General features: G+C 49.3%; 1 protein-coding gene across 1 annotated transcript; it reads left to right on the top strand.

Moving 5' to 3' along the window:
- Nucleotides 1-1404: 1404 nt before the first annotated feature.
- On the top strand, nucleotides 1405-4691 carry CDKN2AIP (CDKN2A interacting protein). Its single transcript, XM_084262969.1, has 3 exons — nucleotides 1405-1640; nucleotides 1751-1881; nucleotides 2619-4691. The coding sequence occupies exons 1-3, from the start codon at nucleotides 1420-1422 to the stop codon at nucleotides 4370-4372; spliced, it is 2106 nt and encodes a 701-aa protein (XP_084119095.1). The 5' UTR covers nucleotides 1405-1419; the 3' UTR covers nucleotides 4373-4691.
- Nucleotides 4692-13786: the final 9095 nt, after the last annotated feature.

Genomic DNA, 13786 nt, shown 5'->3' with positions numbered 1-13786 from the left:
ATACCAGGATAAAAAAAAAAAGTCTTCACTATGAAGTTGGTGAGACAGTGGAAGAGGCTGCCCAGAGAAGCTGTGGCTGCCCCTGGATCCCCGGCAGGGTTCAAGGCCAGGTTGGATAGGGGTTTGGGCAACCTGGGCTAGTGGAGGTGTCCCTACCCATGACAGGGAGATGGGATTAGCTGGTCTTTAAGGTCCCTTCCAACCCAAACCTTTCTATAGTTCTATGACATTTTCACTGCATAGTTATTACCTTTTCACACAGAATTCTCCAACAGGTTTTGAATCAAATTCTGAGGTAAACTTTTACAACGTAAAGACAGCCTGCAGACTTGCACAAGAAAAATTATCTGAACCCTTCACAGCCTGTAGCCCTCATACATGGAAGCCCTCATTTTATATTTCCTCCAAAACACTGCAACCACTCATTTCCTTCCCACTACCTTCCTGTCACACACCAAGGATGTAAAACCACTAATTGATCCCATAAAATCTGCCTTCAGCAAAGTTGGAATTAATCTATAAACAGAATGATGAAGCAAAGCAAAAAGCAACACTTTTGTTCACACTTTTATCAGGAAGAATATAAAGCAGGTAACCGTGCCCACATCAGCTCTTTTCCCCGGCACCCCAAAGCTCCAAGAGTAGGGTGAGGGCACAAGCAGCCTGCCACAGGCTCGAGGACCCAGGATGACAGCTGAGCAGCTCTACCGGAGCTCCTGCTAGCCCGAACGCAACGCTCCCACACGCTGCAAGAAACCTCAGGCTCCAGCTACGGTACAAACAGGCCCCAAGAACCCACAAAAAGCCAAAACCTCTCCGCGGGCCGTGCTCAAGCGCCTATGACAGAGCACACTAGATCAGGACAGCGCGCCAAATGCCTGAGGAGAGCCACACTCGCCTTCACTTCTGAGGCACCGCCCCGCCCCCCGAGGCACCGCGCCCGCTCCTGAGGCACCGCCCCGCCCCTGAGGCCCCGCGCCCGCCCCTGAGGCCCCGCCCCGCTCCTGAGGCACCGCCCCGCCACGAAGCACCGCCCCGCCCCCGAGGCACCGCCCCGCCCACGAGGCACCGCCCCGCCCCCGAGGCCCCGCCCTGCCCCCGAGGCACCGCCCTGCCCCCGAGGCGCCGCCCCGCCCCCGAGGCACCGCGCCCGCCCCCGAGGCACCGCCCCGCCCCCGGGGCACCGCCCCTTGACCGTTAGGGCGGAGGCGGGGCGCGCGCTATTCCTCCTCCGACCGTTGGCGGCACGAGCGTCCCCTCGCTCCTCCCTCTCGACGCACCGCAAAGCAGCCTGAAGCGATAGCGGCGTGCCGCGCGCCGGATGTGAGGTCATCCCGCGCGGCCGGAAGGAACGGAGCTGTTATTTCCGTTGGGGGGGCAGAGAGTAACCCCGCGCGCGGAGCCGGGGCGGGCGCGGCCATGGCGGCGAAGACGGCGGCCGAGCCCCTGGGGCGGACATCGGAGGAGGTGGCTTGGGCCGAGGCGCTGCGGGGGGCCTGCGAGCCCGAGCACCACTGGCGGCACCGCCGGGAGTTCCTGCTGCGCAACGTGGGGGAGCTGCCGGCGGCGGGCAGCGCCCAGCTCCAGCGCCTGGTGTCCCTCTCCATGGTGTGGGCCAACCACGTCTTCCTGGGCTGCCGGTGAGTGCGGGACGGGGCGGCGGCGGTGCCCCGCGGGGGTGGGGGGGTGGCGGTGCGACGCGGGTGGCTGACGGCGCCTTTCCCCTTCCGTCCCCTTATCGCCCCTCCAGGTACCCGCCGCAGGTCATGGAGAAGGCGCTGGAAATGGCCGAAGGCATCCAGGTGATCGGCGCGCCCGTCCGCACCACGAGAGATGAACTGGTTGCCAAGGTGAAGAAAAGAGGCATATCAAGTAGCAATGGTTAGCAGATCATAGCTGTGACAATACATAGGAGTCTAGAGAATGCTTGTTTTTAATGTTCTCTGTGTGCCTCGGGCTTGGAAAGTAGTTGAAATAACTTCTTTAACCTGTTAACAGTTTCCCCTCTCTGTCCTATTTTTTTTTTTTACTTCTCATGTGGAATCTCTAAAATGAATGTAGTGCTTGAGTCTCCTGTTGGTAACATAGAACTCTTGTTTTGAATTTCTACAGCTGGTGTGCATAAAGCTGATTATTTTTTTAAATTATTATGCTCCAGCTTAAATGTATTCTGCTTGCTTTGCCTTTAATGCTAGTCAGATGTTGCTTTATGAGAAACTTAGCTTCTTCAAGAAATTCTTAAATTTCTTGAACTTTAATTTCTTGACACTTTAAGAATTTAATGTTTTACTGTAAACAAAATACTCTTTTAGGTCAGATAAGCTGTGTAATGTACTTTAGTCACTTTCATTTGGGACTTTAAGAATGCATATTTGCCTCTGGGACCCAAAGCAAAACCTGAAATCTTGCACCTGAGTATTTTAGCTCTTTGTCAAAAAATACTGATATATTCTAAAATAGTAAATACTTAACACTACAGCCAAGACATGTTCCCAATATAGGCCTTTTAATTTCACGGATATTATTGCTAAGATTTTAGAAAATAGATAAATTGTCTCTAGACGGTTATTTTATGCTGCAGAAATTAAAGAGGGTAACGTACTTTACTTGTTTTGCAGATGGGGTAGAGGAGCCCTCCAAGAAGCGAGCTGTTGAGAAAAGCAGAGCTTCTAAGGATACTGGAAAGGATGTGAAAACAACCAAGACGGAAGTCCCTAAGGAAACAGAGAGCTTGTTGCCAAAAAAGCGGGAAAAAGACACTAGGAAGGATCTAGAAAACTCCCAGTCAACTTGCAGTTCAAGCCAAGAAATGGTCATGGCATCAGACATAAAAACAGAAGGGAAACCTGCTAATGCTGAAAGTACTACAGAGCAAAATCCATCTTTGTCTGAAAAGGGGTCAGGAGAGAAGCCTTGCTCAAATCCACCTAAGGAAAGCAAACCTGAAAATGTGCCCTCACCTGAAAAGAAAACTACAGTAAGTGTGACGAGCTCCCTACAGGCAGAGGCGGTGCCACCGGCTGCCAAGAGCTCCCTACAGGCAGAGGCGGTGCCACCAGCTGCCAAGAGCTCCCCCCAGGCAGAGGTAGTGCCACCGGCTGCCAAGAGCTCCCCCCAGGCAGAGGCGGTGCCACCGGCTGCCAAGAGCTCCCCCCAGGCAGAGGCGGTGGCGGCAGCAGTGCCACCAGCTGCCAAGAGCTCCCCCCAGGCAGAGGCGGTGGCGGCAGCAGTGCCACCAGCTGCCAGGAGCACTGCGCAGGCAGAGGCGGCTGCCAAGAGCACTGCACAGGCAGAGGTGGTGCCACCGGCTGCCAAGAGCACTGCACAGGCAGAGGCGGTGCCACCAGCTGCCAAGGGAGCCCCACAGGCAGCAGCGGTGCCACCCGCTGCCAAGGGAGCCCCACAAGTAGTGGCAGTGCCACCTGCTGCTAGGGGAGCCCCACAAACAAGCGCTACGTTGCTGTCTTCCAAAACCCAAGCAAGTGCCCCGGTGTCAGTGTCCAAGAGTGGCACTCAGGCAGGCACCTCACTGCTGCTGGCTCCCAAGAGCAGTGCTCAGGCGGGCACCTCGCTGCTGCTGGTCTCCAAGGGCACTGCTAAGGCAGGGTCCTCACTCCTGGCTTCTAAGAGCAGTGCTGAGGTGGCCGCCTCACTGCTGGCTGCTCGGAGTGGTGCTCAGCAGGGGTCTTCTCTCTTGGGTTCCAAGAGCAGTGCTCAGGTGGCTGCCTCGCTGCTGGCTGCTCGGAGTGGTGCTCAGCAAGGTCCCTCATCAGTGGCCCCCCGGGGTGGAGCTCAGGCAGGTGCTTCCCTGCTGGCTTCCAAGGGTGGCACACAAGCAGGTTCAACGCAGCTTGCCTCCAAGAGTGGCTCTCAGGCAGGTGAAAGCCCTGCTAAGGCTTTGCGCAAACCATTAACCAGTGAAGATGCGAAGGAAAGACAGCCTTTTTTCAACAGACTATACAAAGCTGTAGCCTGGAAACTGGTTGCTGTTGGAGGCTTCAGTCCTAACGTAAATCACGTTGAACTTCTAAACTCATCTATTCAGTCCGTAAAAGCTACGTTAGATGTTGCTTTTGTTCCCCTGAAGGAACTTGCAGACTTGCCTCAAAATAAGAGCTCTCTAGAAAATATAGTTTGTGAACTGAGGTGCAAGTCTGTCTACTTGGGTACCGGCTGCGGTAAAAGTATGGAAAATGCCAAAGCGATTGCTTCAAGGGAAGCTTTGAAATTATTCCTCAAGAAGAAAGTTATTGTGAAGATATGTAAAAGAAAATACAAAGGTAGTGAAATTGAAGACTTGGTACTTCTGGATGAAGAATCGAAACCTTCGAATTTACCTCCAGCTTTAAGAAATCCTCGTGAGATCTTGTAGGGAAGAATCGCTGTTTGTACTGTGTATAGTATTTCAAGACAAGGACTAAAGGTTAATTTTGTACTTCAAAACCGTAGGCTTCCAGATATTTTGTATTTCTTTCTCAGTTTTGCAAGACAATGATAGTCCTTTCACTTGGTAGCAATTGTATAAAACTTGTTAGATGACAAGTGCGCATTTAAAGGTATGCCTTAATACATGGCACACTAGTGTGCTGTTTTATTTGCAAAATAGTCTACCTAATTCTTCTATTTTTAATTAAATGATTAAAGTACAGGTACAATTTGCTGTTTAAAACCTGACAGTTTTGTAATTCTTACGATTTGATGGCAGTGTGCTCAGTTGTCTACCGTGTCTTTTTTAGCCACATAGAACTATGTATATAGGGACCATAATACTTGAATGATTGGAAGCTGTTTAAAAATTTCAATCGAAAGTTGAATCATCTGTTTCAGGTGTACTGTTCATAATGTTCTCATACTGTTGCTCATACTGGGAGAGGAAATGGTTGACTATTTATGGGATGTTTTCGTAGCACTTGCAATACAAATGACACCCTGATCCCATTTAGCGTTATACTAGCAGGTTAGATCCCATTTAGCATTATGCTGGCAAATTACCAATTAGCAGTCAAGTCACAGCTGCTTCAGCCACCAAAACTGGAAGCAGATTCAACTTACATTGTGAAATATAATTTACAGGTTGGTGGGTGGGGGTTTTTTTCTTCAGATTTCTATATGAAGCGTATTTTGACTGCTACTAAAACAATAAAACCTCTGGGATTTGCTTTTATAGTATTTTTGCTTTGGCTATTAAATGTTTCAGCCATTTCAATAACTTTGTGACACCTTAAGAAAAGTTTTACTTTGGCTTCAGGGTGTAATCCCACAAGGGTGAGTTTTCTTTGGGTGCGTAGCTGAAATACTGTAAAACTGATGGAGCAGACGTATACAGTAACTATTTCTGCATTGGTAACACTTGCCGAGCTAAGCAAAATGGAGATGCTGCTGTCCACAGGGCAGTGCGTGCTTTGTAAAGCGTTCACACTAACTGAGCCTGCCCTTTGCTCCCTTTTTACACCGTGCACAGCATGGTTTGAGGCGAGGGGAGTGGCAGATTACTTTGTTTTCGATGTTACTGAAATACCTGCACAAACTGCATGTTTTTATATACTGGATAATGACATGTAATTGTAAAAACATAATGTCTTCAGTGCTATTTTGAATTAACCTTGTCCGATTACAGTAGTTAGCATCATTTAATGGAGACTGTACACTTGACTGACAGATCCATTGGTCAAGTACTACGGGAGTGAATAGGAATTTCTGGGATCTCAGTAGTATATATATCCACTTAAAGACTTCTTTTGTGATCTTGGGACTAAACCACAATGATGTTGTCTGTAGCACCTGAAGCCTGCAAGGCTCTCGCGCTTCCCGATGGCTGGTCAAGAACTTCCTCTGTCTGACCCCCGTGCTTCTCTGCCCTCGGTCGCCCTCCGCCCTGGTTTGGTTTCTCAGGAGTTCCCCTTCGCTGTTTCTGGAGCGCCACACGACGTTTTGAAGGCAATGTGTTAAACTGCATCTCACACAGCTTAGGAAGTGGTTTGTGCTGCTTGTGTGCTTCTAGCACAGAGTGCGTTTCGTGCCAGAGTCAGGAGTTGTGGTATGTGCGCTAGGAAAAGTGAGATCTGTTTTCACGTCTTCACCCTGTTCAGGGGGAGACACGGACTGACTGTTTCTGCGGGGCAGGAATTGGGCTCTGTGCTGAAGTACAGCTTCTCTGGCTGTAGTTTGGGTGCTTCAGATCTCTGGTTGAGAATTGCAGCGCATGTTGCAATGTGAAAACCTGTGTTTCCTGCCTGCAGAGCAAAGCTCACAGTATTTACTGACCTCAAGGGGCGTTAGGGTAACTGTTAAAAGGCTGAGGTGCTAGATGCCTTTTCTAGAGTCCTGACCTAAGCTTAGTTTTTAAAAGTTTTTTGGATGTTACTCCTCTTTGATGTTTGGTTGTTACTCATTAAAGGATGAGTCTGTAGCTACTCTTAATAGAAACCGAAAGTTGAAGTGTGTTATTTTTATTTCACCTTCCGCATGGGAAGCAGCTCATGGAGGAGCTTCTGCCACACGTGTGAATAAGTACGAAGTATTGGAGGGGGAATTCGTTAACGGCTCCGTAGCCCCAGAGGAGGGCTGGTGGCTGGACTCCTGAAGAGCTGGCGCGGCCGGAGGGCCCTCCCAGTTCTGGGTCTCCCTCCCAGGCCCTGCGCTGGCCTGTAGCGGTTGGGATGCTGGCATGCGGACGGACGGACGGACGGAGGGCGCACAGGGTTGTCTGGGGGACAAAGGAAAGCGAGAGGCTGCCCCCGCTTTCGCTGTGGAAGCACAGGGGGGCGCGGGCCCAGGCATGGCGCCGCCTCTGAGGGCAGCTGGAGGCGCTCGAGCGCGCGGTGCCGGGCCCTCTCGGGGACCTCCCCGCCGCCAGTCGCCCGCACGGGCCATACCGAGTGCGGGGTTCGCGGCCCAAGCAGCCGGTCCCGGCCCAAGCAGCCGGTCCCGGGCCGCGGGGGCCCAGCGGTGGCGGTGGCCGCAAGGGGGCGCCAGACCGCCCCGGGGCGGGGCCGCGGCGCTTAATTTGCTTACTGCACTCCCGGGCGGCGCCGCGGCCGTGGCGGCCCGGTGACACCGGCCCCGCGGCCGGCCGCCAGCTCTGGCGCTCCTCCGGGAGCAGCACCGCGGCCTCCTCCTTTGTGCACCGCCTGCAGGGGCCAGCCGAGGAGAAACGGGGCGGCGAGCCGCGCTCGCCCTGCCCTTGAGGTTCTCCTGGCTCCCGGCGGATATAAGGTGGCGAGGAGGAGTAAAGGAGGGCGGGATGCTCTGAAGACCTGCTCGCTAGGCCACGCACGGAGGACGCTTGTTTCTCACGGGCCCCGCGCCCGCCTAGGGGAAAGTCCCCGGACCGCCGGCAGAGAGTGCCGGGCGCTGCCGGCGCCCCCGCCCGCCCCCCACCTCACGCAGCACTCCGCCGAGACGCCCCCGGGCAGAGCGGGTGACGGCGGGGCGGGCTCTCGTCACGGTCACAGACACGCAGGTAGTGCGCAACCGCACCAACAGAACGGGGCTCACTCTCAGGCCATCCCCTTTTGCCGTCACCGGCAGTGAGGCACGCCCTCGCCTAACGGAGCTCCGGGCCCTGCCCAAAAGCCCTTCCCTTTTCCTTCACCCTTTTCTTTTCCCCTCTCTTCCCTCCCTCCGCCGGGCCGAAGCGAGAGGCCAAACAACAGAGGTACCTTGTTTCATTCGTTCGCACATGCGAGAGAGTCTGATGCATATCGGAGTGACAGCACAGAAGCTGACAGCATACACCCGTCATGCTTCCCCAGTGCAGCAGGCCCACAACATGCTCCCCTGCTCACCCACAGCTCCTCCTCAGAGGCGGCTGGCACCTCTGCTTGCCACCAGTTACCTGCCTGCTCCAAGCAGGTTCTCGTGCTTACGCTCCCTGATGCGGCACAAGATGCTGCTGCCGGCATCAGTCACGTATGTAAGTACCAGCCATGCTGATAAACTCGATTCATCTCATAGGCGGTGCCAGTTTTGCCTCTAGCTTGTGCCTGCTCCATGGAATTAAGCCCACTCTGTTGCCCTGCAGTCATGCCTGGGTATGAAACACGGCAGAAGAGCGCTGGCAGAGATCCCCAAACCAAGTTCAGGCATCTCAGGCCCAAAAAATGTGACGAATGCAACCCTTACCCAAAGAGCACCCAAGCAGCCCAGAGCCAAACTTCCTTCCGTTTCATGCTCTCCTGCTATTTGTGTAGCTCCTGTGGTGAGCCCAGGTCTGCCAAACCAGCAGCACTTTTCCTTTTGGTGGAGCAGCTGGCATACAGCCTATACATAGCCACAGCACAGTTCGCAAGCCCCGCTGCTTTCCAACATCTGCTGTTCTTCCAGCAATATCCTCAGGATGACATCTTTGCAACTGTGACAGACCCCTGTGCTCGCAGAGGAGGCTAGTGTGCAGAGCAGGGAGTAGCTCTGTGCAGAACTCACTACGACAGCCCTGACTGCTTCGCACTAGAGCTTGGAAAGGGCGCGCAAAGGGCTGACAACCCACAGGGCTGAGATGTCATTTTGGTTGCTGTCTTGGCCTCGTGAACTACTTGAGTGTCTGTCTTTACTCCTATAATCCTTCGTGTGATCAGCTTTATGTAGGTGGGGAAATAGACATTTCAAATTAAAATGCTATCAAAGAACCCATCCCAAAAGAAACATCTAAACTAGGGCACAGCGCTATGAGGTTCTGTGTGTTTTCAGCTGAGAAACTGTAATGAAATCCCAGCGTCCTAGTTTCATTTGCTAAAAAGGATGTATCGAAGGCTCTATGAAGCTGACATGTTATGAGCTGTCATCCCTCCACAGCACAGGTAGCACCTGCAGTAAAGCTGAAGACAGCAAACAAGCTTGTGTAGACAAGCTGAAGCCTGTGCAGTGATTGATGTGGGGTTTGGGGGTTTTTTTGGTGGTTGCTTTTTTTTTTTTTTTTAAACCCTAAAGATTGCACTATAGCACCTTAACATTTGGGGCTGATTTTCTTTGTTCAACTCTCTTAACAAGAAGAATACATCACAGATCAAACCCATCTCAACTATAGATGACAACAAGCGCTCCAGAGACTGAGGGGAAAAGGGTTTTGATGCTCTCTCTTTCACAAGGCAGATCTATCCCTCACCTAAGGTGCAAACTGCAGAGAAAATAACAGCAATGTCTGCTTTGTGGAATAATTTTAAGTTTTTCTTTCAGCTCAGACATGCAATTCTGTTTTTAAGTTTTGCATAGTGTATTACATAACACATTCTCTGTCCACTTAACAGGAACTAACTTGTATATGTGCACTTTCTAGATAGTTCTGGTAGCTTCCATTACCACAACAAAGGTACTGCCATTAGCTAGGTTACCTGTTTTTAAGAAAATACTGACATTTCTGCTGGGTACTGCTGCATGCACACACACACGTACTCCAACCCCACCCCCCATCATTTTAAATCTGCCCTCAGGAAGTATCATTTTTGAGGCTGTGATTAATTCCCCTTCTCTGCCTCACATGCATTTAAACCTGTGCAATTTCACTGAAGGCCCGTGATTCCAGGAAGGCAGTTAGTGCACAGGCCTGAGCCAGGATACCTGCCAACGTAGAGCTGGCCCCAGTGGAGTGTTACCAGCACTTGCACGTGACTACTCAAACGTACAGCCTTTTGTACATGGACAGCAGAGGTTTCCATCTGTGCTGAAGACACGCTCACATACACACATGAGACTTCAGAAAAAGAGCTTTTATGTTGATACCTGGCAGTTGTTTCAAGTATGTTGCAGGCTAGTTTGATAATGGCACATGATAATCCCTGAGCACAACCTCCTGTTGCTAAGGCAATGGCAGACTGACTGGGTTCTAGCGGTTACCAGTTAGGTGTTTTCTTGCTCTGGTAACATTCCTGCAACTCCTTTTAAAGTCTGAATTGTCACTGATGGTCAAGTCACAGTAATTGTTAGGCCCAAGTAGACTGTGAAACTATGTGCTCCAAATGCTGCTGTCTGAGATCAGTTGGGCTGGGCAACAGGTTCTTTTGTCACGAGGAAGAAAGCCAATTTAACCGATGTTTGTCCCATTTTCTAAATCCTCTGGTGTTTTACATTTTAAATGCAGTCCAAGATACAACCTATATTCAGTCAGTTGCTCATATTTTGACAACAGCCTTCCACCCCAAATCCTTCCTTAGTTGGAAGCAAATGTCACATTTCTGTCTGTTATTTTGAGGAAGAGGATGGTTGAAAAGTTAATGATCGCGTTTAACCAATAATTTTTCTCAGAATTACAAATGACAGAGCAAATGTAAGCTGTCAGTTCTTGGGAAATAGTGTTCTACATCAGCAGTATAGAATAATAAATGTTTTTGGTAACTTGAGGTAAGTGGTGGCACCAAAAATGTGCATAGAGCAGCATCCCTAAGAAGCAGATAATGCAGGTGACTTGGTGCTACAGAGTTATTTCAAAGATATGAAAATTACTCTCTGGTGTTATCTGCAGTGACTTTTCAGCTGCGCTAGAGATTAACCATTTGTACTGGGTTTGGATAAGCAGATTCCAAAGAGGAAACAAAAATCCACAAGAGGAGGGAGATGAAATGAGACTTCCTCCTGTTTGGTGTGGAGTTTTAATGATGTTGCCAAAACTCTTCAGGTTTTCAGGGAAACTCTGTAACAATAGGCATGTAATTACCCTATTTCTGCATACGGAGTGGAATTCGTTTCACTGACATCTGTGGCAGCAGACCTGGGCTCCCCTTACAGTCAATGGAGACGTTTTCAGGGCAAGACCTATTTATACTCAGATTCTCTCTCTACGTGACATATTTGGCTGGATGGCTCCCAGCTTTATTTCCTGAGGTAAAAAGAAAAATTAACATCCACATACAGGAGAGCACTATGAATGTCTGAAACCATCAACTACTAAAACATCCTGCAGGTGCATTGCCTGCCCTCATTTCCCAATCCCGACTACAAAAGTGTGATTCTTTATGTTTGTTCCTCATAAGATGAAGAAGTAAGAATGTGTTTTTCACATGACCTGTGCTGAGCAGCAGAATCACAGGCAAGTAGGATGTATGTTAACATGTCACTCGGGTAAGAGAACATATAAAAAAAATCTTTCCTTTATTGTGGGTAATAGGGGCTCAGTTCTTTTCCATTAAAGTCACCTGGATTCTTACATTTACTTGAATGGAAGAAGATCAAGCCTCAGGACTCAAGTCAGACAGACAATAAAGACGGTTGCCACATATTTACATTAAGATTAACTTGTTACTGTTCCTCACCTGGCTTCCCTAAACATCACCTGCACACTTCCCAGACTTCTTCAGCCTAGTGGTCAGTTCCGAAGCCAGAAAGCAAATCCACGTATTCTTTATGCCTTAAAACAGTAGGTGAGGAAGAAGACTCACTGTTGGAAAGCTGTTCCCTGGAGAGGAAAAGAGGGATGTGTTATTTCAGCCACACCACAGTAGCCAGATGCTGCTCCTCAGCTGGTTGGCACTGTCCCCTTCCCCTAAAGAGTTGCAGCCAGCATGCTCCACAGCACCTGTGAGAAGCTGGTGTTGTCCAGCTCCTGCTCACTTCCAGAGGACATTCTGAACAGAGCAGGTACTCTCAGAAAGGAGCAGTGTGGTTCTGCTCAAAACATAAGTGACAGTACGTCAGTATGCTCTTATGGAAGGAATAATGTCATATAAAACTGAATTCCTTAACATCTCCCACCTTGGGCTTATCAACTTCTAGGAAGAACTGTAAAAAAAGATAAAGTTATTACAAAACAAGGCATGAACTAAACTTAGTTTGCACACCGTCCTGGTCTTGGCTGGGATAGAGTTAATTTTTTTCCTAGAAGGTGATACAGTGCTGTGTTTTGGGTTTAGGATAACATTGATAATGCACTGATGTTTTCAGCCATTACCAAGCAGTCAAGGACTTTTCAGCTTCTCATACTGCCTTGCCAATGAGAATGTAGGGTGGGGAGTGACCAAGAAGCTGGGAGAGGACACAGCCAGGGCAGCTGACCCAGCTAGTCAAAGCAGTATTCCATACCACTGATATCACACCCAGTATACAATTGGGGGTGGACCAGTAGGCAGCTCAGCTTGAATAGTAGTAGTTGAGCATTGGTTTCAGGTCATGAGCAATTGTGCTGTGCGTCCCTTGTTTTGTATATTCTTTTTTCATTATTTGCTCTCATCATCATAATCTTCCTTCCTATTAAACTGTCTTTATCTCAACCCACGGGTTTTACCTCTTCTTTTTTTCTTTCTTTTCTGCTGTCTCCCCCATCCCACTGCGGGGGTTGGTGGGGTGAGTGAGCAAGCGGCTCTGTCGCTGTTTTAGCCACCAGCCTGCTTAAAGTACGACACACACTCTACTCCGTTTTTCACTCTGCTCAGGGTGAGACAAACATAACCCATCAGTTCAAAGAAAACAGATGAGCTGGATATTGCAGTTGCCTTCTTTCCCATGTTAATACCAGTCAACCGATCACTAATGTGGGCTCGGGAATATATTTTCTTTTAGAGCACGTTGGCAGAAAACTTGGAACTTCTCCAGCTTTTGAAAAAATGTTTGCATTTGGATGAGGAAGAACATACATCCCCTGATCAGTGCAGGATGTTTCTTACTTAGTGCTAGAGAGCATTGGTAGAATTGAGGATGAGGCTAGCTGTGAAAAAATGCATGCCAGTGTTCTCAGGAAATGTTCTTGTTTAGTTTATCACCTTACTGAAATGATCTGACGTTAGCCCACGTGTTATTTTTTAGGTTCATTTACACAAGGGTAAATGAAAGAGAAGAACAGCAACGGTTGTTTCCACATGATATTAGAGACATTTTCAAGAAAAACTTACGTGGAGAGACATTTTCAAGAAAAACTTACATGGAGAAACATGCAAGTACCTCTGTAGCTCTGTCAAGGATAGCCTCTTCCTGGAATACCACCTGTACAAAGGTCACCTTTGGCTTTTCTATATGACCTTTCTTCAGCTAACTTTTAAAAAAGCCCACTGGCTTGTGCTCAGTTTCTTCTTTCCTTTGCATTTCTTTTCTTGGTATCTTGGAGAATTCTTCCTCCTCTTCATCCCATGGAAACCAGAGAAGCATACCTGCCAAGAAATATATATCATCAAAAATCCGTTCTGTTCCATTTCCTTAAAAGAAGCGCCCTGTTATCATCCTTTGAATGTTCCCACTAAATGCTACACAGGTCTTATGCAATTGCAGCCCCTTATGGACCTGTCTTCATCAATAATGCTGCTTTTCATTATTTTTCCATAGGATGAAACTCTTCCTGGGGTATCAGTGGAAAGCTGGGGGAGGGGGAAAAAAGAGAATTAACCAACTTGTGTATTATTAGGTGAAACAGGACAGGAATCGGCTATGATTTGAGGATGCCTGCTGGTTTTGGCTGGGACAGAGTTAGTTTTCTTCACAGTAGCTGGTAAGGGGCCGTGTTTTGGATTTGTGCTGTAAGCAGTGCTGATAACGCAGAGATGTTTTCCTAAATGCCGATCAGAACTTGCACAGTCAAGGCCCCTTCTGCTGCTTATTCCACCCAAACAGCGAGTAGCCTGGGGGTGCAGAAAAGCTGGGATAATGCAGCCACAACAGCTGACCCAGACTGGCCAAAGGGACATTCCATATCATCTAACGGCATGCTCAGCATAAACTGGGAAGGCTAGCTGGGAGGTGGGATCGCTGCTTGGATAAAGTCTGGGCATCTGGGTATTTTTCTCTACAGGTAGTAAGCAATTGCGTTTGTACATCAGTCGGTAACTTGGGGGGGGTGTCTTTGGTTTGGGTTTTTTTAAAAATCATTATT

This window comes from Gallinula chloropus, assembly GCF_964237585.1.
Source record: "Gallinula chloropus genome assembly, chromosome: 4".
Classification (NCBI taxonomy): Eukaryota; Metazoa; Chordata; class Aves; order Gruiformes; family Rallidae; genus Gallinula; species Gallinula chloropus.
This window is presented reverse-complemented; position numbering and strand designations above follow the sequence as displayed.